Source organism: Hyperoodon ampullatus (assembly GCF_949752795.1).
Source record: "Hyperoodon ampullatus genome assembly, chromosome: 3".
In the NCBI taxonomy this organism is placed as follows: Eukaryota; Metazoa; Chordata; class Mammalia; order Artiodactyla; family Ziphiidae; genus Hyperoodon; species Hyperoodon ampullatus.
The window spans coordinates 142,768,044-142,792,833 of record NC_136916.1 but is presented as its reverse complement, the minus strand read 5'-3'; the positions used below and the strand labels follow the sequence as shown (position 1 = coordinate 142,792,833).

General features: G+C 41.8%; 1 protein-coding gene across 1 annotated transcript in view; it reads left to right on the top strand.

Annotated features, from left to right (window-relative positions):
- ESR2 (estrogen receptor 2) overlaps positions 1–23,501 on the top strand; it is a gene marked incomplete at both ends in the record, with an annotated part of 53,737 nt that extends 30,236 nt beyond the window's left edge. Inside the window, 3 exon segments of the mRNA XM_079699533.1 lie at positions 4,464–4,597; positions 21,388–21,568; positions 23,315–23,501. Of these exon segments, the coding sequence (XP_079555659.1) occupies positions 4,464–4,597; positions 21,388–21,568; positions 23,315–23,501 (502 nt within the window).
- Between the last annotated feature and the right edge of the window lie 1,289 nt (positions 23,502–24,790).

Genomic DNA, 24,790 nt, shown 5'->3' with positions numbered 1-24,790 from the left:
AGGCAAAGTAACTTTCTACTTTATTCTTTTATCTTAGAACAAGTCTGTTTTACTCTCTGTGCACCTCAGAAGCCTGCTCCTCCTCCTCTCATCTCAGGGTACCATGTTGCAAGGCAGGCTGCAGGGCCAAGCACCCAGCCAAGCCATCAGTCTCATTCATTCATTCATTCATTCACTCATTATATTCCACTTGGCATTTAAATAAAGGCACACACACACACAAATATACACATAAAATTCCCTAGAAGTTAGTGCTAGGAAGAAGTTCTATTCTTTGGTGAACCAATAAATTTGCAGACTTTGGGACTGGGTTATTTTATTTTTTGTCTTGATCTCTAAATTGATGCCACATTTAGTGTTTTTTTTCAATGACTATTTCATTCCTGGTTTTTAGTACAACTAACTTACCTCTTTGTGTGGGTTCTTTAACTCCCGTGTGTATATAAATTACTGTATATTGACACCAATCCCAGATAAATTTTAGGCTTACCTGTTGGTTAAGTAATAGAAGAAAAAAAAAAGTAATTTTTCTTATATGTTATTTTAATAGACTCACATTACTTTATAAATTTTTGGATGTCTTATTTTTTACAACGTAGAAATTGAGTATATTTGAGGATAAAAGAGGAGTTCTTGGGAATTGTAAATGCATTCACGTTGAACAGGCATGTTTTTGGAGTGCCTACTAGTGGTTATTTTTTGTTGCAGTCCCTACTTGATTTGAGCACTCTGTAAAGTATAGAATTTCAAGTCCGAGACTCTTAGTGCATCTGTTATACAGATAAATACATTTTAATGTAATGGGTATGTTTCTGGAGGAGTTGCTTATTCAAAAAATGTTCAAAATGTGACTTATTCCAAAAGTCAGGGATCATGCACCATAAAAGTGTTCTACTGTGAATCTTTTTTGCAATGTGAATAAATAATTTTCACACTACATGAAAATAATTGTCTTTTGGTAGATTGTCCTGTCAGAGTTCCTTTAAGTGGTGGTATGACCATGTAAGCAGTGAATACAATTAAATTAGCCTATTTATTTGTGGAGACTGAGACTATAATTTGTTTCCCTTTATTCTTGTTGAGGCTTCTGCAGCGAGAAAACTTGAACCTACTGAGGATGAGAGGAAAATCCGGGTATCTCAGCTTATTTCTAACAAGGTAGTTCTTTTAGTAATCACTAGAATCCCAATTCATGTGAAGATCTACCACAGAATCTGAACTTCTACTTGCTCAAAAAATCATATATGCTAAGACATTATGTGTCCTTAGCATCAATAGGAAACTGTCAAATGTTATTAAAAAGTCAGAGGAAGTGGATGTTTATGGAGTTCTGTGGACTCACAAGTGTAAATGTACTGAGTTTGCATTCACCTCAGGTATTTGTATATTGAATTTTCTTCAAGAGACTGGCAGAATTTTCACTTTTGAATTTGTATTTCCCTTTTGTACTCAGATCATTTCACCTGAGTTCAATATTTAAGTCCTTCCCATGTGCTAAGCTCTCCCAACCCTATTGCCACCCACACAAAGATAGACAAACTGTGGTCCATTAGCCACATGTGTGCTGCCAGCAGATATATATATTGTCAGTACAAAACAGTGAACCCCAAAGGGAAGCCCACTCTTTCAACACATTGTCCTTGGTATCAAACAGAATATTTTTCTTTTATAAAGGGAGTGATTATCAAATATAAGGTAGTCCACATGGAACTACTACTTTTATTTTTATTTAGCTCTGGTTTATGGGGAAATGGAGTGTAAAAGTAAATTTCCATGAGTAGTTTGGTTTGATTGATATATTGTTTCAGTATTTTAACATCCAACTCATATACCCACTAGGTTAAATTCAGATCTTTTAAACCTGTCTTAAGTTCTTACTCGTAATTCAGTGTCAATCATAGTTACTTACAGAATAAATGAAATAGGTCTCATTGATTGTAAAGTCCTTCCTCACTCTGTTCTATATAACTCATTGTAAAGTAGAACTCTATTAAGGTGTCCTTTATAAGATATTGTACCTTATTGCCCCTATATTTCTCATTTACTTTCTAGAAATGTATTTGTTTTCTACAGCCTGTGAAGTGAATAAAAATATTCTAACCTTGCCACCCCTTGAATGAGATGGTTGGCTCTCACACCTGCTGGAGAAAGCAATCAGACCTAGCTCTTTACAGCTGGTTGAGAAATTCACTTTTTCCATGCGGTACATATGTTCTGATTACTTTGAGCTACAGCATTTATCAAGGCCTAAGATACCCTAAAATATAAACTCTACCTCCATTAAAAAAAAAAAATTTAGTTATTTATTTTGGCTGCACCGGGTCTTAGTTGTGGCATGCGGACTCTTAGTTGTGGCATGCGGGATCTAGTTCCCCTGACCAGGGATGGAATCCGGGCCCCCTGACTTACCCACTGGACCACCAGGGAAGTCCCTCTACCTCCATTTTTGAAATATGAATTTACATTTTAAATGGTATGTATTTCGATGAGGAAATGGTGCTAACTTCAGTATTTAGAGATGTGTTTTTAGGCACAGGTGGCAGCTTCTGCAAAATAGGATTGATTTCAAATGAGTCCCCTTGTCATACTACTTGGGGAGGTGTGTGTGTGTGCGTGCCTGTGTGTGTGTGTGTGTGCGTGCGTGCATGCATGTGTGTGCATGCACACATGTGCCCGTGACCCCACCTCTGAGTCTCACAAAAGAGTAAAGAGCCAAACTATTAAATTGTCAATGCAGGACTTGTTGGATTTTTTGTTTTTGCCCCCAGAGATATTTTAAAACTAGCTTTTCTCAGTATCAGATGTCCTTAAACCCACCAATTACAGTTTCCAATAATTAATTGTCCTAGGCTGAGTGATTTGATGATTGGCTTGAGGGGCATTCAAGTGAATAAGTGAATAAGTGTTTCTTGTGCCTCTGCTGTGTTCACGGCTTGCATGTCCTTACTGGACACTAGCAGCAGGCTGCCTGGAAAAGCCCAGAGCAGGGGAGGTGGGTGGATGGCATATGGAGGGCTGGGGCTTTCCTATAGATTTTGGCACCCTTTGCCCAGGGCTCTGATTCTCCAAGGTGGCCTTTCCCTTAGGAGTGACTTCTAGGGGGCACTGACATTTTATCACTTAACCTGTGCGCTTTCAGAAAGTCTAAACTGGTTTCCAAAGTTACCGCGCTTGTTTGCCAGTGAGCGCAGTTTGCATACTTGTAGCTTTGTGTAGTGAGCTTGTGGGAGTGTGAACGCTGTGGACTGCAGGATCCTGGTAAGCGGGCATCCAAGCATAGCACCAAATAGGAAAGGCTTTAGCAGGTTTGGTAGTACCCACTGGTGTCAGTTCATTTGAACTCTACAGAGGCCCTTTCTCCAGCTACTACCATCACTGGAAATGTCCTGGCTTGGGGTTGGGAGAAGGAGGAGGGACCAGCCAGTTCTTTGAAGATCTCAGGTCCCCTTCAGGGGCTGCTACAGAGACTGAAAATGAAACTTGCAGAAACTCATGGCCACCATAGCTGCCCTTTGCTGTGTACTGCAGGCTTTTAGAAGCAAATGAATGTTTCGTGGCGAAATCATCTAACTGCTTGCTTGTCAAGGACTTCCAGTAGCTCTATGACTGATGATAATGGAAGTTGTTTTGGGAGCAGTGAGGTGGAATAATGTGTGTCTGGCTGGAGTGAATTGAAGCTGGTATTTTCTAGGTACAGTTCAAGTAATTTACTTCAAAAGTATGCTTAAACATTCATTTCCGTAAGGAGTGCTCAAAAGAATCTCGATTACATGGTCCAAAGTTTGTCTAAAATTTTGCTTAAAAATAATCTTTGGCACATCAAAATTACCATGTCTCCATTTCTACCTTCCTTTCCTGATTCTAATCCATCTTCTGTAATTGTGATTTCTTTGTATGTCATATTAGCTTTTCTTCAAAGTGCATTTAAATGTCTCTTAGTTGCCCCACCAGTTTCTAGTTGACCACCAGGATGTGAGAGTTAAGCCCTAGATATAAAGTAATATTTCTTCTTGGGATATTTGCTTCTGTAATGTTCAGTCTTTCCTCATTAATACTTCAGAGTTTTTTGATGAGAACATGGACTGTATCATTTTAGTAATATGTGTCATATTGAGGTCTGGTTGGCTGACATAGTTTAGATCAAAAATAATGAACAGAAATGGTATTCCTTTAAGAAAACATTTGGTGAATAGGTAGGAGGAAAATGTACTTCCAGTGCACACTGTTGCCTAAAGAGTATATATTCAGATGTTTGCTTTATGGACTTTTAGGAAATGCCCTGTCTTCCTTATATAAAAATAATTCTAGTAATTTCACATTTCTGGGTGTGGTCTCATCACTATCTTGTTATAGTTAAAGGGTGTACAAGATGAAACTTGAGATTAAAAAGAAAATACTCCTTATTGCTTTTGATGGTTACCGGAAGCTGTATGTTCCTTACATTTCTAAATGGACTTTTGTAGGGATGAAGGGAAATGTGTAGAAGGAATTCTGGAAATCTTTGACATGCTCCTGGCAACGACTTCAAGGTTTCGTGAGTTAAAACTCCAACACAAAGAATATCTCTGTGTCAAGGCCATGATCCTCCTCAACTCCAGTAAGTAACCACACAGCTGGGCCATGTTTTATGGGGGAGAGATGCTGTTTCTAGAGCTGGCATGGTGTTGAGGAATACTGAATTTCTTTCTTTTTTTTTTTTCTGAATTTCTTATTTTATTTAAAAAGGGGAAAATGGCTTTCTTTCGGACTTTTCTGTTTCATTTTATAGGGATTTAAACTGTAGTTAACTTTTGGTAATTTGAATATAAATTATTTGTTGGGTGAATTACTGGTAGTAATTTTAAAAGTAGCTGAAACCACTCTACTGGAAAAGGAAAAAGCGAACTTCAAAATGTTTACCTGTCATCCTTTCTTCTTTTTTTGACATTTTAATTTATTTCATTGTGATGTAATTGACATATAACACTGTATTAGTTTCAGGTGTACAACATAAGTGATTTGAATTTTTTTATAAATTTATTTTTATTTATTTATTTTTGGCTGCGTTGGGTCTTCGTTGCTGCATGCGGGCTTTCTCTAGTTGCAGCAAGCGAGGGCTACTCTTCGTTGTGGTGCGCGGCTTCTCATTGTGGTGGCTTCCCTTGCTGCGGAGCATGGGCTCTAGGCACGCAGGCTTCAGTAGTTGTGGCACACGGGCTCCAGTAGTTGTGACTCGCGGGTTCTAGAGCTCAGGCTCAGTCGTTGTGGTGCACGGGCTTAGTTGCTCCGTGTCATGTGGGATCTTTGCAGACCAGGGCTCGAACCTGTGTCCCCTGCGTTGGCAGGTGGACTCTTAACCACTGCGCCACCAGGGAAGTCCCAGATGATTTGAATTTTGTGTATATTGAGAAATGATCACAAAAAGTCAACACCCATCACCATACATAGTTAACAAAACTTTTTTCTTGTGATGAGAACTTTTAAGATCTGCTTTCTTAGCAACTTTCAAATATGCAATACAGCATTATTAACTGTTGTCACCATGCTGTACATTATATCCCCGTGACTCATGTATTTTATAACTGGACTTTCAGCCCCTTTTCGGTGTTTATACGGACCTTTTACATGGTTAATATGCATTTATATTTACTATTTTGGGTTCTGCTTTTACAAGTTCATTTATTCATTCATTTCATTCATTCATTCACTAAAGATGTTGAGGATGTATATATTCCTGCCCTCCCATGGCTCATAGGGAGAGAGAGAAAACAAATTCGTTAAAAAGAATGATCTCAGTGCTATCACAAAGTGTGTACAGAGCACTGAGTGCTCTGGGAAGACAGGAGGAGAAGTGCTGAAGTGGTTGCAGAAGGGAACATGTTTGGGTGTTGAATGAGTTGATGGGCAGGTGGGAGGGGTAGGCAGGGAAGAATGAAAGGACGGGGGTAAGCCAGGAGCTGCAAGGCATGCAGTGGAAGAGCAGGGGGAGGTGGACAAGGTTGTAAAATGCAGTGTTGAAGATTACTGAGTGTAACTCCCGTTGAGAATTGTTGCCTGGGGCATTGAGCAGCCCTAGAAGAGGGTCAGGCAGGGAAGTATCATGGACAGATAGGCATTCTTTTTTTTTTTTTTTTTTTCTGCGGTACACGGGCCTCTGACTGTTGTGGCCTCTCCCGTTGCGGAGCACAGGCTCCGGACGCGCAGGCTCAGCGGCCATGGCTCAAGGGCCCAGCCGCTCCGCGGCATGTGGGATCTTCCCAGACCGGAGCACGAACCCGCATTCCCTGCATCAGCAGGCGGACTCTCAACCACTGCGCCACCACGGAAGCCCCAGATAGGCATTCTTGAAAGGTCACTCTGGCTTCCGTGTGGAGGACTGACTGGAGAGGGGAGAGACTGAGGCAAGGGGCCTAACAGGAGTTATTAGGAACCATGAGAGCCAGAACTAAGTTGGTGTGGAGGGGCCTGGGAGGAAGGGACCTGACTTGAGGGAAATATATGGGTTAGAGGTGGGAAATGAGGAAAGCATCTAAGATGTGTGTATGTTGTAGCTTTGCTGTTTTTTCTTATTATATAAATAATACCTGGTTATTATAAACATTCAAACAAAAAAACATACAAGGAAGAAAATAAAAATCACTAGGAATCCCCCCTCTCTGCCCTAGATAACCACCATATCTTTGGTGACTGTTCTTTAACAGCTCTTGATAGAGAGATAGAGATAGATATGTACACATATGCTCATATATAAAATTTTACATAAGCAGCATAGCATCTTATATTAAAAGTTAATGGAAACTTTGAAGCAGGCTTGCTTTGATCCCATTTTTTCTTGATCCTTCCACCCAGACACCAAGTAGCTAATCTTAACAACCAGAGGGTAACCTTTATACCTTCTTCCATCCTCTAATAATCATTTAAAATAATACCTCACCTCCAGTATATACACAGATAGACCTTTTTTCCCCCATTTAAAAAACTTGGGACACTACATACAAATACTTCTTTGCATCTTGCTTTTTTCCTTTTCAGAATGCTGTGAAATCCCTTCAGGACAGTGAGGAGAGATCTAACTCAGTCTTTGAAGCAAGGGCATTGTCTACATCGTTCAGCCTTTTCTCTATTGATGGGCCTTTGTTTAATATACATTTTCTATTTTTTTTTACCATTATAAACATTGCTACAATTAATAGAGACGTATTATTTTGCACACATTTCTAAGTTTCTGTGTAGTTTTTATCCTGTTCAGTTTGCTGTCTACCTGGTGGTGTTCAATCCAGCTGCTGTACCAGGTATTGATTGCTTTGCTTAGCTGTTTACTCTTGTTGGGCCTTTAGGTTATTGTTTTTTTTTTTCTTTCTTTCTCAAATAATATGTATGTCCAGGTTTTAATTCTCAAGCGATGACTTACAGACTTCATTTGGGCAATGTATGGGGCTTTATTACCTAGATTTTATCCAATTTTAGAGCTTAGTGTTTGAAACAGCAGAAATCTGTGAGATGGTATTATGCTACTTTATTCTAAATCAGACCAAGCAGCAGTTCCTGAAGCCAAAACTCAGTGCAGAACCTGTGGCCACATGGGTCACAGGCTGTCTCCTGATGTGGGGTCACAGGCTGTCCTGATGTGGGAGCAGCTGACCTCTCCCCCTCCAGCCTATATTCATTTCCTCTCTAATAGGTACTCTTGGACATTGGCACTAGTTTTGACGAAAGGGAAACACATAGAGCAGTGCTTCTCAAACTATCTATGGTGAAGCACCAGGTTTCTTTTTCTTTTATAATTTCCAAATTGTTATAGATAGTTACTTTATTTTTATTTTTATTAGAGTATAGTTGATTTACAGTGTTGTGTTAGTTTCTGCTGTACAGCAAAGTGAATCAGTTATACATATATCCACTCTTTATTTATTTATTTATTTATTTTTGCGGTACACGGGCCTCTCACCGTTGTGGCCTCTCCCGTTGCAGAGCACAGGCTCCGGACACGCAGGCCTAGCAGCCATGGCTCACGGGCTCAGCCGCTCCGCAGCATGTGGGATCCTCCCGGACCGGGGCATGAACCCGTGTCCCCCGCATCGGCAGGCGGACTCTCAACCACTGCGCCACCAGAGAAGCCCCTCTTTTTTATTTTTTTAACACTTAAATATTTATTATTTGTCTGCACCAGGTCTTAGTTGCGGCATGGGGGATCTTCGTTGCTGCGTGTGGGATCTTTGTTGCGGCGTGCGGGATCTATTTCCCTGACCAGGGATCGAACCTGGGCCCCCTGCATTGGGAGCATGGAGTCTTAACCACTGGACTATCAGGGCAATCCCTATTCGCTCTTTTTTTAGATTCTTGTCCCATATAGGTCATTACAGAGTATTGAGTAGAGTTCCCTGTGCTATACAGTAGGTCCTTATTAGTTATCTGTTTTATATATAGTAGTGTGTATATGTCAATCCCGATCTCTTAATTTATCCCTCCTCCCCTCCTCCCTGGTAACCATAAGTTTGTTTTCTACATCTGTAACTCTACTTCTGTTTTGTAAATAAGTTCATTTGTATCATTTTTTTAGATTCCTCATGTAAACGATATCATATGATGTTTGTCTTTCTCCATCTGACTTACTTCACTTAGTATGATAATCTCTGGGTCCATCCATGTTGCTGCAAATGGCATTATTTCACTCTTTTTTATGACTGAGTAATATTCCATTGTATATATATACCACATCTTTATCCATTCATCTGTAGATGGACAATTAGGTTGCTTCCATGTCTTGGCTTTTGTAAATAGAGCTGCTATGAACATTGGGGTGCATGTATCTTTTCAAATTATGGTTTTCTCCAGATATATGCCCAGGAGTGGGACTGCTGGATCATATGGTAGTTCTATTTTTAGTTTTTTAAGGAACCTCCATACTGTTCTCCATAATGTTGTACCAATTTACATTCCCACCAACAGTGTAGGAGGGTTTCCTTTTCTCCACACCCTCTCCAATATTTATTGTTTGTAGACTTTTTGATGATGGCCATTCTGACTGGTGTGAGGTGATACCTCATTGTAGTTTTGATTTGCATTTCTCTAATAATTAGTGATGTTGAGCACCTTTTCATGTGCTTTTTGGCCATCTGTATGTCTTCTTTGGAGAAATATCTATTTAGATCTTCTGCCCATTTTTGGATTGGGTTGTTGGTTTTTTTGACATAGAGCTGCATGAGCTGTTTGTATATTTTGGAGATTAATCCCTAGTCAGTTGCTTGCAAATATTTTCTCCCATTCTGAGGGTTGTCTTTTTGTTTTGTTTATGGTTTCCTTTGCTGTGTGGAAGCTTTTAAGTTTAATTAGGTCCATATGTTTATTTTTTGTTTTTATTTTCATTACTCTAGGGGGTGGATCAAAAAAGATATTGCTGTGATTTATGTCAAAGAGTGTTCTGCTTATGTTTTCCTCTAAGAGTTTCATAGTGTTGGCCTTACATTTAGATCTTTGATCCATTTCGAGTTTATTTTTGTGTATGGTGTTAGGGAGTATTCTAATTTCATTTTTTTACATGTAGCTGTCCAGTTTTCCCTGCACCACTTATTGAAGAGGCTGTCTTTTCTCCATTGTATATTCTTGCCTCCTTTGTCATAGATTAGTTGACCACAGGTGTGTGAATTTATTTCTGGGCTTTCTGTCCTGTTCCATAGATCTATATTTCTGTTTTTGTACTAGTACCATACTGTTTTGATTACTGTAGCTTTGTAGTATAGTCTGAAGTCAGGGAGTCTGATTTCCTCCAGCTTCAATTTTCTTTCTCAGGATTGCTTTGACTATTTGGGGTCTTTTGTGTATCCGTTTAAATTTTAGAATTTTGTTCTAGTTCTGTGAAAAATGCCATTGGTAATTTGATAAGGATTGCATTGAATCTATAGATTGCCTTGGGTAGTATAGTCATTTTGACAATATTGATTCCTCTAATACAAGAACATGGTATATCCTTCCATATAGATAGTTACTTTTGTAAAATAAAAAAGTACTAGAAAAAGAAAAGTGCAAAATACAAGCCCTAGTATTTTGTTGTTACATTCAACTGATCTAAACTTACTCTATCAATTACTGTAAAAGTTTCTGAATGCTTACCCTCAATTTCTTCTTCTCTCTTTGTGAACTGGTAACAGATGATACTTTGAGTAACCCTGGTATAGAGCATGGAGAGCTGTCCGGGAAATAGCTGGATCAGGAGGTGGGGGTGGGGGGAGGAAGTTAGGTCTTGAAGGAGAAGAGAGGGAGAATGAAGAAGGAATTTGAAGGTCATGTGAGACTCGGAGACCCTGAAGACAACCTTTGGGTACTTCCTGGTTGGATCTCAATCTGGCCTTACTTGCCTGGCAGGACATTTACCCCACACCCAGTACACTCCCTACCCCAGTTCTAGAAAGCAGACCTTTGTGAGTAGAAATGGTAAGTTGTTGGACAAATGAAAATTGTAGGGAAAGCCAAGAAGACTCCTAAATGCTTTGGAGCTTCTGGCACCTTCTTGACATTGATTGTTACCATTCACCTTCTATAAAATAATATGAGGGCCCAGCTTACATCAGTGATTAAGTTGATGTGCATATAGGAAATGTCCAGGTGGGACATTTGAAGCTGATTGTGGAAGAAAATCAACGTTTTCTGACCTTCTCTTTGAATCTACCTGCAGACGTTACCTCAGATTTTTGCTGTCATTTGTCTTTGTTAAAGGAAAGATTTCCCTGGAAAGTTCATTCCCACCTTGGTACAGGAGGATCATCAAATGCCAGATTATGGGGCTTCTCTTACTTGCAGAAATAATTTAGAACTCTTTTCTGTGTAGCAAAGTGCTCCTTGGAAAGCAGTTTGCTTCTTGTTACACCACTTTGCAGTGTAAAGCCTTATGTTTGGCACGGCTCCTCACAGTCATTTTAGCCTCTGGACGTCATATTGTGTTGTTGGGAAACTAGAAACATCTGTGCAAATGGGAAAGCCTAAGGCTATGGCATTCCTCCTGCAGCATCTGACAGAACTGCCATGTAGAGAGAATTACAGAGGGTGAGGTAGGCATGTGATGTAATTACCACTTGGGACAGTAAGTGAGTAGGATTTGTTTACAGTAAATCCAAATTTAAGAAATCTTTTCTTAAGAAATTTTTTTGGCTTGGTAGTCATAATGGCATTCAAAATGAATTTATTCTGTTCAGCATTGCTGTTAGGAAAATGGGGTTCTGTTTCTGTTGGAAAATTTCCACTGCCAGGAGAGGTGAGTCTTTTCCATGCTAGATTTTAAGCATCTCAAGTTACAGGCTTTTTTCTTTTTGATTATTTATAGCATTAACTTGAAAACAAACACAGGGACAGAATCCACTTAGCCACCTTGAATTTAAACAACCCTACAGAATATGTAAAACAGACATTGGACATTGGACAATGACTCCCAAGAGAATAGACACAAGGTGATCCCTTTGACCAGTTTACTGCCTGGAGCTAGTTTCCAGGTTGCAATACAGGGAGAAGTAACACAGGTAGACACCAGTGGTCTCCCTGAAATGAGGGAGCAGAGTTGTGAATTTGGGGAGGCTAGGATTTTCAGGGGAGAGAACTGGAGAGGAATGAGCCGGACAGAGAGGCTTTAGAGACCCGCAGAGGATCCCCTTCAGGTGTTCAGCTGAGCATTAATTTCATGCTTATGATACTAACTGAGGACAGGGAAAGAACCACCAGAAAGGAGCAGGCAGAACAACACTTGGAAGTTCACACAGGGCCAGGAATAGTTCATGTTCTCACCAGCCACAGGGGAAAAACCTTCTACTCTACTGGATGTTGGTTGTAGTACTCAGAAAGGTATTGCCTCAGTAGTGAGGTAACATAAGCCCTAGACTAAAGGCTGCCCTGGTCCTACCAAATGAGACTTAAAAAGCAAGTCTGGGGGCTTCCCTGGTGGCGCAGTGGTTGGGAGTCTGCCTGCCGATGCAGGGAGCACGGGTTCGTGCCCTGGTCCGGGGGGATCCTGCATGCCGCAGAGCGGCTGGGCCTGTGGGCCATGGCCACTGGGCCTGCGCGTCTGGAGCTGTGCTCTGCAATGGGAGAGGCCGCAGCGGTGAGAGGCCCGCGTACCGCAAAAAAAAAAAAACAGAAAAAAAGCAAGTCTGAAGGATCAAACTATTGCCAAGTAACTTAACTGCATCTTAACTGCATAAAGCTCAAGACTATCTAAAGGAATGGAAGAATATCCAGCACTTAACAGGGTAAACCAATCACATGTTAGCAAGCATGGAAAGAAGCAGAAAATATGACCTATTATGAGAAAAATGACAATAATTGGAGAAGACACCAGGTGATGTAGATGATAGAATTAGTAGACAAGGGCATTAAAGCAATTACTGTAACTGTATTCCATATGTCCAAGGAGTAGAGGAAAGCATGAACAGGTTAAGGAGAGACATGGAAAATATGAAACACACACAAATTAAATTTCTAAATGTGAAATTAAAAAAAATGAACAGAGTATTAAGCTGGAGTGGCTACATTAATATCAGAAAAAGTAAATTTTAGAGCAAAGAATATTTCTAGGAATAAAGAAGGTAATTTCACAATGATAAATGAGTCAATTTGTCAAGAAGACATAACAATCCTAAACATTTATGCACCAAATAAGAGAACCTCAAATCTTATGAAGTAAAATCTGATAAAACTGCAGGGAGAAATGGACAAACCCCTTATTATAGTGGGATATTTTAATACCCCCCTCTCAATAATTGATAGAATAAGTAGACAGAAAATCAGTAAATATAGAGAAGACTTGAATAACACTGCCAGCCAACTTTACCTAATTGGCATTTTAAAAACCCTCAACCCCAAAACAGCAGAAGACACATTCTTTTCAAGTATTCATTGAATATTTACCAGGATAGACCATATCCTGGACCATGAAACAAGTCTGAATACATTTAAAAGAATTTAATTCATACAAAGTATTTTCTTTGACACAATGGAACTAAATTAGAAACCAATATTAGAAAGATCTTGGAGAATTTCCAAACATTTGGAAACCAAATAACATATATCTAAATAATCCATGGATCACAGAAAAATAATCAAAATTAAAATTAGAAAGCATTCTGAACTAACTGAAAATGAAAGTAGAACACAGCAAAATGTTGGGGTTGCAGCTAAAGCAGTAGCTTGAGTGAGGGCTTCCCTGGTGGTGCAGTGGTTGGGAATCCGCCTGCCAGTGCAGGGGACTCAGGTTCAAGCCCTGGGCCGGGAGGATCCCACATACTGCGGAGCAGCTAAGCCCGTGCACCACAACTACTGAGCCTGCGCTCTAGAGCCGGCGAGCCACAACTACTGTAGCCCGTGTGCCTAGAGCCTGTGCTCTGCGACAAGAGAGGCCACTGCAATGAGAAGCCCGTGCACCACAACAAAGAGTGGCCCCAGCTCGCCACAACTAGAGAAAGCCCATGCACAGCAACGAAGACCCAACACAGCCAAAGATAAATAAATAAATTAATTAAAAAAAATAGTTTGAGGGAAATTTATAGCATTCAAGGCCCATATTCCAATAAAAGGAATAGCTCAAGATTTTTCTTGAGGTAGGCTTGTATTGCTACAAACTTCCCTCTTAGAGCTGCTTTTGCTGCATCCCATAGATTTCAGATCATGTGTTTCCATTTTCATTTGTCTCCAGGTATATATTTATTTTCTCTTTGATTTCTTCAGTGACCCATTGATTTTTTTCGTAGTATGCTATGTGTTTGTGTTTTTCGCAGTTTTTCACACTGTTGTAGTCAGAAAAGATGCTTGATGTGATTTTAACCTTCTTAAATTTATTAAGACTTGTTTTGTAGCTTAGCATGTGATCTATACTGGAGAATGCTCCATGTGCACTTTAAAAGTGTATTCTGGTGTACATGTACACCAATGTTCACTGCAGCATTATTTACAATAGCCAAGATATGGAAGCAACCTAAGTGTCTGTCAATAGATGAGTGGATAAAGAAGATGTGGGGTGTGTGTGTGTGTGTGTGTGTGTGTGTGTGTGTATGCACACATACAATGGAATATTACTAAGCTCTTAAAAAAGTGAAATCCTGCCATTTACAACAACATGGAAGGATCTAAAGGGTATTATGCGAAGTGAAGTAAGTCAGAGAAAGGCATATACTGTATGATCTCACTTATTTGTGGAATTAAAAAAACAAAACAGACAAAACAAAAATAGACTAATGAATACAGAGAACAAACTACAGAGAACAAACAGGTGGTTGCTGGAGGGGAGAGAGAGTGCATGAAGTAACTGAAGGGAATTAAGAGATACAAACTCCAGTTATAAAATAAGCCATGGAGATGTAATATATAACATTAGGAATATGGTCAAAAATATTGTAATACCTTTGTGTGGAGACAGATGGTTACTCGACTTATTGTGGTGATCATTTCATAATGTATGCAAATGTCAAATCACTATGTAGTACACCCAAAACTGATTTAGAATTGTATGTCAACTACATTTCAATTAAAAAAGCCAGGTCTGAAATTAAGGACCTCAGCTTTCAACCTTAAAGAAACTTGGGAAAAGAAGAGAAAATGAAACCCCAAATAATCAGAAGAAAAGAAATAATAAAGGATAGAGTGGAAAACAATGGAACAGAAAAAAAGAAAATAGTAGATGAAAAGCAAGAAAGTCAAAAACTGATTATTTGAGATCAATGAAATTGATGAGCCTCTGGCCAGACTGATCAGAATAAAGGAAAGAAGATACAGATTACCAGTATCAGTAGTGGGACAGGTGACGTTATTTTTCTGCAGATATTAAAAAGAATAATAAGGTAATATTATAAACAACTTTATGCCAGTTTGCTTGAATATTAGATGAAATGGACAAATTCTTTGAAAGACACAAATTACTGAAACTCAATCAAAAAGAAACTTAAAAATTCTGAACAGCTATATATCTATCAAAGACATTGAATTTGTAGTTAAAAACTTTCCCACAAAGAAAACTTCAGGCCCACATGGCTTTTCTGCAAGAATTCTACCAAACATTTAAGGAATAAGTAATGCCAAGCTTATACGTATTATTGCAGAAAACTGAGGAGCTGGCAATACTTTCCAACTCATTACTCTGATAGGAAACCCAGACCAACATATTGGAAGAAAAGAAGACAGCAGACCAGTATCTCTCATGCATACAGATGCAAAAATTCTCAAATTTTTTAGAAATAGAATCCAATAATATATTGTGAACAAGTGTGATTTTCCCAGGAATACAAGGTTCTTTAACTTTTGAAAATCAATCAACAGGGACTTCCTTGGTGGGCCAGTGGTAAAGAATCCGCCTTCCAATACAGCAGACGCGGGTTCAATCCCTGGTCGGCGAACTAAGATCCCACATGCCACAGGGCAACTAAGCCCAAGCGCTACAACTACTGGGCTTGCACACCTCAACTAGCCCGTGTGCCACAAACTACAGAGCCCCTGTGCTCTGGAGCCTGTGCGCCACAACTAGAGAGAAGCCTGTGTGCCACAACGAAAGATCCCACGTGCTGCAACTAAGACCTGATGCAGTCAATAAATAAATAAATAAATAAGAAAAATAAAACCATGTCATATTCATTAAAAAAAAGAAAATCAACATAATTTACCATATTAAAAGAATAATAATGAAAAACCATATGATTATTCCAATATGTGCAGAAAAAGCATTTGACAAAATCTAATGCCCATTCCTTCTAAAAACTCTCAACAAACTAGTAACGGAAGGAAACTTCCTTTACCTAATCAGGGGCATTAATGAATAATCTACAGCTAATGGTGTACTTGCTTGTTATCAGGAGTAAGGCAAGTATGTCCGCTCTCATGAATTTTATTCAATGTTTTACTGGAAGTTTTAGTGTCATAAGTCAAGAAAAGAGAATAAAAGACATTCATCCAGATTATAAAGGTAGAAGTAAAACTCTTTATTTGAAAAATGTGATAATCTGTGCAGAAAACTCAAAGAGTCTACAAAAAAATGAGTTTACCCAGATTGTGGGATATAACGGAAATATATAAAAAATAATTTTATTTCTATATGGTAGGAATGAACAATTGGTAATTGAAAAAAAAAATCAATACTATTTACAATAGCATCAAAAATTGTGAAACCTTGGGTTACATTTGACAAAACATGTGAGACTACACACTGAAAACTGCAAAACATTGCTGACAGAAATAAGAAATCCTAAATAAATGGAGAGAGATGTTAATGGGTTAGAAGATTCAGTATGTTAAGAAGTCAATCTTCCCCACAGATAGTCTGTAAATTCAACTTGATCCTAATAAAAATCTTAGCAGTAATGAACTAGATACAATGCTTTTGGTCCAGAATAGGGATATACACTCTTACAGTTAATGAGGGGTCTGATCCTTACCAGGCTTAGAAGAGCATGTTCCTCTCTGTTGGGGAGAGATGGGGTGAGGGCAGCACCATCCAAACTTCCCTCTCAGCAAATCCTCTTCCACGGTGCATAGGTAAGATGTGAGGGTGCCTGGCATTACTGTATTATATATACTCAGTCTTTTTTTTTTTTTTTTTTTTTTTTTTTTTTTTATTAGTTTCTGCTTTATAACAAAGTGAATCAGTCATACATATACATCCGTTCCCACATCCCCTCCCTCATGCATATACTCAGTCTTTGATATGGCTCCTGAAACTCAGACACAACAGAAAATCTTGCATTTAACACAACCTATTACAATATTTGTTAAAGTGTTTTAGAAACTCCAGGGTGTTATGTGAGTGTTATACTTAATGTAGCAGCGTATCCAAATTAAGAGTCCTGGGACCAGCCATCTTGTCACCCAGAAACCTGGAGACTAGGGAAGTCCTCCCTTGGATAGAATTAGAGGCTACTGAATCTAGGAAACGGAGTGGAATCAATCTGCAAATAATTAGTCTTTTAAAATATTTAAAATTAGGAATAAGATCTATGTATCTAAACAATTTTAGGGCTTTGCAAACTTTTGTGACTTTTCATTACAAAGTTTTCATATGGATGAAACTTTTCATTAAATGAAAGAAATAATTAGAACCAGGTAATCCTATTTTACTTGAAGAAAATTATTAAGAGATCAACTCAAGCCCTGGTTCACTCTGAGTTTTGGGGAAGGGTTCCCATGATGTGGGTGGGCGGAGAAGGCCAAGATACAAAAGGACACACAGAAGGATGCTGAAGAGGCCAGATGGGTGCTTTTCTGTTGATGGACAACATGGGGGCCAAGCATTGTACGCATCAGCCTCCTGGGTCCATGTCACCAACACCTCTCCAACATCAGTCTGTTATGGTGCTGGGTTAGGAGGTGGTGATAAAGGGGATGGTCATAACTAGAGGTTCTTTCCTCAAAGCAAACAGGCAAACAAAACCCCACATACACCTCCCAAAAGCCAGACCATTTTTCCTTTGGTTAGTATTCTGGAATTTTTATTAAACACTTTATCTCTTCTGATTTATTTGCTTTCAGTTGTGGCGAGCTTATATCTTCATCCTTTGAACCCTTAGGACGTGGCAGATGTTGGGGGGTTGCCCATCTCTCCCCATGTGCTGCTCAGAAAGTCATCAGGTGGGCTGGTGAAAGGAGCACGCAGCTGTTCCCAGGCGATAAAGAGGAAAGGAAATTGTGTCCTTGATTTTATTTTACTTTCTTTGGTATGTGTGTGGTGGTGTGCCAAGATCTTGACTTTTTTACTGTGTTTCTTTAGTTTTAGGCAAAGTCATTTAATTTGGTTCTAAAATGAAATCTGATGTTCTTAGCTCTTGGGAGCTGGAAGGAGTTAATCCTTACCGTTTCCTGTGTGTCTGGGCAGTGAGCATCCTGGGGGCTTTGTGTCTTGTCTCTTGACCCTCCTGGGGCCTGCCCCTTAGCAATTACCCTGTACCTACGTGTCTGATGAGCAAGAGGGTACATGAATGCGCAAAGTGCAGGCACAGCACTGCTGACTGAAAAGAGAGGCAGGCAGCAGAATGGGTATCCTACAGCCCAGTTCCTTCCCAGGATGATTTTATATAGGTTAATCTTTTTGTACGTAAAATCTTTCCCCATATGTAAAATTGATACTGCACATGCCTTTACAGAACCACAGTGACCCCTATCCCCAAACCCCTCATCAGTGATGGACCCTGAGCCCTGTATGGAGCTGTGCTGACCCCACAGCCTGTAGAAGATCCAGGGCTCACCCTTGGCAGTGACTGCTCGTTTATGAAGAAGGTGACCCAATAGCCAACACAGGTTATCTGAGGGGAGCCTTGGTCAGACATAAGGAGGTACTGAGGAGCTTTTATGTTACTGCAATTTTGGTTCTGAATATTCACTTTATTACTTTTAAAAATTACAGCTTTATTGTGATATTCATATGCCACTCAATTCACCCATTTAAAGTGTACAATTCAGTGGTTTTTAGTATATCCGTAGACTTCTGCAGCCATCATCAAAACCAACTTTAGAACATTTTTCACCACCCTAAAAGAAATCCTGTACTCCCCGATCTAGCTGTCACTCTCCAATCTCCGTCCCACCTATAGTCCTGGGCAACCACTAATCTACTTTCTGTCTGTATAGATTTGCCCATTTCGGACAGTTCATATAAATGGAATCATAAAAATGTAGACCTTTGTGGCTGGCTTCTTTCACTTAGCATGATGTTTCTTCCAAGTTGTAGCATGTGTCAGTACTTTTTTCCTTTTTTTTTTGGCATTCTGCTTTTTATTTTTATTTTTTTATTTTTTATTTTTATTGGGGTATAGTTGTTTTACAATGTTGTGTTAGTGTCTGCTGTAGAGCGAAGTGGAGTTCCCTGTGCTACATAGCAGGTTCTCATTAGTTATCCATTTTATACATATTAGTGTATATATGTCAATCCCAATCTCCCAGTTCATCCCACCCCCCCACCCCTTTCCCTCCTTGGTGTCCATACGTTTGTTCTCTACATCTGTGTCTCTATTTCTGTCTTGCTTCATTCCTTTTTATGGCTCAGTAATCTTCCATTGTATGGATATACATTTTGTTTATCCATTCATCCGCTGGTGGACATTTAGGTTGTTTCCACTTTTGGGCTATTATGCGTAATATTGCTGTGAACATTTGTATACTAGCCAAATATTTTTATATTTTCACTTTTTGTCACCTTAGACTGACATATGTACAGGTGCATAATTTTGACTCCTTTTAGAATCCAAAAACGTAAGATTTCTTTATGGCAGTAGAAATACATGGAGCACATTTCATGTAGCAGAATAGACTAAAGGGTAGTTAAAGAAAGTACTTGTTAATGCAGCCAGGGTCAATCTTAAGGGAAAATAAGCTTAAAATAATTTTCTCTAAGCTTTCATTTGATTAATAATTTTCTGTGTATGTACCTAAAATATGCATCAACATGCATTTTTATCATTTCAATTATAATGGTGTGATTGGCTAAAAATTTGAACCTATGTAAATTCAGTCTAATTCTTCCATTTATGAGTGCTTACTCCATGTCAGTCATTGTAATAGGTGGTGGGTATATAATGGCAAACAAATAGACAGGGTCTGTGCCTACACAGTACTTATGTCCAGTCTCACTGAGGGTCAGAGCGTGTGTATGAGGACATCCAGCGTGTAGGACAACGTGCTGCCCTCTGCTGGGGAAGCACAGGGCACCTTTGGAGCTTCAGAGGAGAGCCCAAACCAGAGGGAAGTCAGGGAAGCTTCCACAAGGAAGTTCATAACCAGGCTGGAATCTAAAGGAGGAATGGATGTAGATAAGCAAGAGGAGGGGATGTGGAGAAGAGGAGGAGATGGGGTAGAGGAGGGGAGGGAGGGAAGAGCATTCCCAGCAGAAAGCTCAGTATGCTCAGGGCATCACCTGTTAAAGGAATTGAAAGTAGTGTTCAAGGTGAGGTGTGCGGGGAACTGAGGATGCAAAGAGCAGAGGCCTGGTACATTGACAACCACACCAAGTGGTTTGGACTCTACCCCAAGAGCTGGGAATTCACTGAAGGGCGCCACATGATCTGCATTTTTCATTTTGGACACTCAAGGGCATGTTGAGTGGAAGGTGGGGGCAATGAGAGGGCAGGTCATTTGCCATGGGGGTCAGTGGGAGGCTTGACCCCAGCATGCCAGGGAGCCTGGAAGAGTCACTGTGAGGAACAGGTGAGCAGATGGGTTAGAGCAGCAGCTTCTGGGCCAAAGATGAATATTTGCAATCTGCATCATCAGACATCATGGAGGGACACGCCCCTAGGAATGTGGCAAAGCACTGCACTGGCATGGTTGTGGTTCATTGTGTCCCTTGCCTTAACTGAACTGAGTTGAACTGAGTTGCATTAATTGAACTGGAAATGCCAATAAAGGTAGAGAACAAAAACTGCCCAAACCAATTCTGTGGATGATAGAGCGCCAGCCATCCTTTGTTCTCATTACAGTCAAAAGTTGGCAGCTCCCCCGTTGACTTCACGTATTTGCTATTTATTCTTTGAAATCGAAAGCCTGGAAGAGAAGCTAATTAATTCCTGCCGCCAGGAGTCAAGGAGTCAGGGTTGGTGGGCGAGGGGGTAGTAGGGCAAGATTTACCCGAGCGGTTGTTTTGCAGCCTTTGGGAGGCCACGTACCTCAGTCCCGAGAGTCACAGGGGAAGTAAACACCGGGCCAGGCAGGAAGGGGGAAGCGACCTACCTCGTGGGGAGGTAGACATGTGCCTGTAGGCCTTGCTCAGTGAGGAGCTGAGGCTGGAGGAGCTGCGTGACTGGTCAGGGGTCAGAGAGCGAGACATGGAGGAGATAGAGTAGGTCTGTCTGACTCCAAATCGGTGGTCTTCCTGCTCCAGCAAGGCATCACCTGAAGTGAGATGCTGAGGGCCTGGACAGAGGTGGCAGTGGCCCTGCCGTGGCCGTCTGCACGTGGCACACAGGGGTTGGGGGAGGCGGCATAGCGGTGGTGATTAGTTTATGTTTATTAAACTCCCCGTAGATGAGGGGCCCTCTTAGGGACTAGGAGTTGAGTTAATCTCACTTTCTGACCATCTCCATGCGGGTATTTGTTGCTGCAGCTGAGATACACCATGTCATGGTTTGAGGCAACTAGATACATTTCCTGCTTGGCAAGGCCACACTTTTGGGCCAGGGGGCCCTCTGAGAGGCCGTTGAGTCTGCCTGCGTTCATCCGGCATTCAGCTGGAAGGCTTTCCCTTCCAGCTCAGTGACAGGGCTGGCTCTTGGGGGACAAGGACACCATGCACAGGTGAAGCCATGCTTTTAAGGTTTCACCAGACATGCAGATGTCAGAGCAACCCAGATCGCTTTGGCCTCCCTCCTGGAGAACCTATGCATGCCTAATGGCTGAGCACACGACTTCCGTTTTCTCCTCTCAGGGCAGTGACTCACGGTTTTTTTATGCTTTGTCCAGGTGTGTACCCTTCAGCTGAAGCACCCCAGGATGCTGACAGCAGCCGGAAACTGGCTCATCTACTGAACTCTGTGACGGATGCTCTGGTCTGGGTGATCGCCAAGAGCGGCATCCCCTCCCAGCAGCAGTCCGTCCGCCTGGCTAACCTGCTGATGCTCCTTTCTCACGTCAGGCACGCCAGGTACAGTCCCTGTGGGGGCCGCTCCACGGGGTGCGTGGTGGGAAGGGGGCTGTGCACATGCCCAGAGGAGGGTGAAGAGCTTTGGAAAAAGGGTTTTGCAACTTTGAGATGGATAAGGCAGAATTGCCACCTTTAAGGGAAAAGAACCCCTGAAAGGGGAATGGGGTGCATCATCAGTGCACACACCTGTAACCAAAGACTGGCCACAGTGAGCACTGAATGTGGCATGGTCCTCATAGGAGCTTTTTATGGCGTCCTGTGTGGCTCATCTGTTTTTCAGTTGCTGGGGCTTTTAGCTTGTTTATGGAGCTCTGAAAGGGGCAGTTAGTTCCTCTCCCAGAGTGAACTGCCACCTCTTTCTGCACTAGCCAGGGCTGGGGTCCTGAGGTCTTTTCCTGAAGAGGTGAAACCCAGCTCCTCTAGATCAGCTCTGAGGCTGGTGATTTGGGGAGGTACACAAAGGCTTCCCCGAGAGCTGTTCTTTTCTTACGAGAGCATCAGGATGTTAAGAGCGAGACCTAAGAGAACTAGCGAGCCCAGTAGGTTTGGGAAGGCAGGGCGTGGCTAGAGTGTATTCAGGAAATGGACGTTGTGTGCGCTCCTGGAGGGGGATGGTGTGTGATGATGGTTTCATGCTGGTACCATGCGGCTCAGTGCTTGCTGTCACCCGGGAGGAGGGTAGCCCTGCCATGGGGCTGGACGAGGGGACATGAGGATGGAAGGTAGGTGCTCCCTCAAGGAGGAGGGAAGCCTAGGGGTGGTGAGAAAGGACAACAGACCCCTCGAGAATTTTACCAAGGGGGAGGAAATGGAAATGACCTCTGCCTCTGTTTCCTCTTTAATGATTACTCAGCACGTGACCATTTGCAGAGCAGAAGCAGTCCATCCTCATTAATCACAGATTCCCTGTTTATGAATTTGCCTGCTTGCTAAAATTTATTTGTAACCCCCACATCAATACTCATGGCACTTTTGAGGTCATTCGAGGCCACGTGCAGCGTGGCAAAAAATGTGAGTTACCCACACTTACGTCACCAGCAGGGGTCACACGAAGTGCTGCTCTGCCTTCTTGTTTCTGCTCTCATACTGCAAACAAGGGTCCATTACGTGGTCTATTTAGTGCCTTGTTTTGCCGTTTTTGTGCTTTGTTGGGGATTTCACTGTCTAAAAATGACCCCAAGCGTAGTGCTGAAGTGATCTCTAGTGTTCCTAAGTGCAAGAAATCTGTGATGTCCCTACAGAAAAAATATACATGTTAGATACACTTTGTTCAGGCATGAATTTTAGTGCTATAGGCCGAGTTAAATGTTAGTGAATGGACTCTATGTGTTAAATAAAGTGTCTTTATAACAATAACTCAGAAGAAACAAGGTTATGTATTAATGGGCTAATGAAAATGTTGGGACCAGGACCTCTCAGAACCTAACCCTGTATTTCTCCCAGTAGCAATGGTTCAGTGTTTATGAAGACTGTGTAGACATAACTATGGTGAACAGCGAGACCCCATCGCACTATGTGCCGGTGCTATCAGGCCATTGTGGGTGGGTGGTGGGACACCAAGGTCCATAGGACATTGTACTCGTCCTTACGTGTAGATCATTGGAGGAGAGAGATGCAAGAACCATAGCTAGCAAAGGGCTGGAAGAAGCGCAGGGGTGGGGGTGGAGGACCGGCTCTGTTGGGGAGGATGTCAGACTTCCCTTGGCTGCTTCAGGAAGGAATCTCAGCACCTTTTTGTCCCCTTAGTAACAAGGGCATGGAACACCTGCTCAACATGAAGTGCAAAAATGTGGTCCCCGTCTACGACCTGCTGCTGGAGATGCTGAATGCCCACACACTTCGCGGCAGCAAGTCCTCGGTCACAGGGTCCGAGTGCAGCCTGGTGGAGGAAAGTGAGAGCAAAGAGGGCTCCCAGAACCCCCAGGCTCAGTGATGCCAAGCCCTGAGGTGTGGTCAGGCTGCAGAGGAGGTCAGAGGCTGAAGCGTGAACTCCAGCACAAATCGTGAGCCCCATCAGGAGGGGGCGGGCTTCATCGGCTTTCTGCTGTGTGATCCCTCATATGGCCCCTCAATACCATCCTTCCCCGACCTCCCTACTTCCCAGGAGTCAGGGTGAGAAAGCCAGTGCTCCTTGTCACCAGGGGGCACGTTTGAGTGCAGAGTTTACGTCTTGCTTGGCCTCATGGGATCTCGTCGTGGTCCCTCTCACTTCCCATCTCCCTCCCACCCTTTGGAAAACATCTTCTTACAGCCTTTGGAATGACTGGTGGAAATCTGACTTGGAAGCGTTGTCAAGTAGAAAGGGGAGAGAATGTGGCACATGCACAGGAAGGGGACTAAGCCTTATTGTGCCACGTAACCTGCCTGCAGAATTAGCCCTTTGTGTGCTGCCTTCTGGACCACTTGATCGTAGGATTGAAAACCACGACGGCAGTCAACTAACTGGTTCCATGCACCTACCTCACAGGCCTGTGAGGACAGATGTCACGTATTGCTGTGACTCTATCCAAGGCCAGAGGGAATGTGACCTGGGGAACCAGTGGTCAAGCTGAGATGTGAGCCACGTTCATCCCCCAAGACCTTGCTGCCGCCTTCATGCAGGTCTACCCCTCTTGGTTTGCATTCAGAAAGCCTACAAATTACTTGGTGTGTGTCTGTGTGTGTGTGTGTGTGTGTGTGTGTGTGATCACCTTCATGGAGGAGTGTGGAGATTTAAATACCCCTACCCCTGGAATTGCCCTTTGTTAAAACTCTCTTGTCCCAAGGGGCCCAGTGTGTGTGCTAGAGAAAGGACCAGTGTTTGCAGGAATGGGGTTTCTCCTGTGGGTGTGGGTCACAGCCACAGTGCTCCCCTGGGGCAGCCACAACTGCCACATCAGCCACCCAGGGGAGACAGGGACACTTCAGGCTGTGTGTGTGAGGCATGGTGTTGCATGTAAGGATGAACAGCTACACACACGTCAGTGTGTCAGGTTCAGGGCCAAACTGTATAGACGGGGTGAGCGTACCACTTGAAAAAGATTGTGAACTCTATTTAAGAAAGAAATATTTAGGGTAAGTATTTATAGCAAGAAAATGCTTTTATACCCTAGGGCTCTTCTAGAATATTTTCTTATCAGAACATTTATATGGTGGGCTGGGTGAAATAAAAAGTTAGTAAAATATTAGTTCTTATTCCAAGTGGAACATAAATAGGACATGGTGACAAAGCTCCTTTGAAAT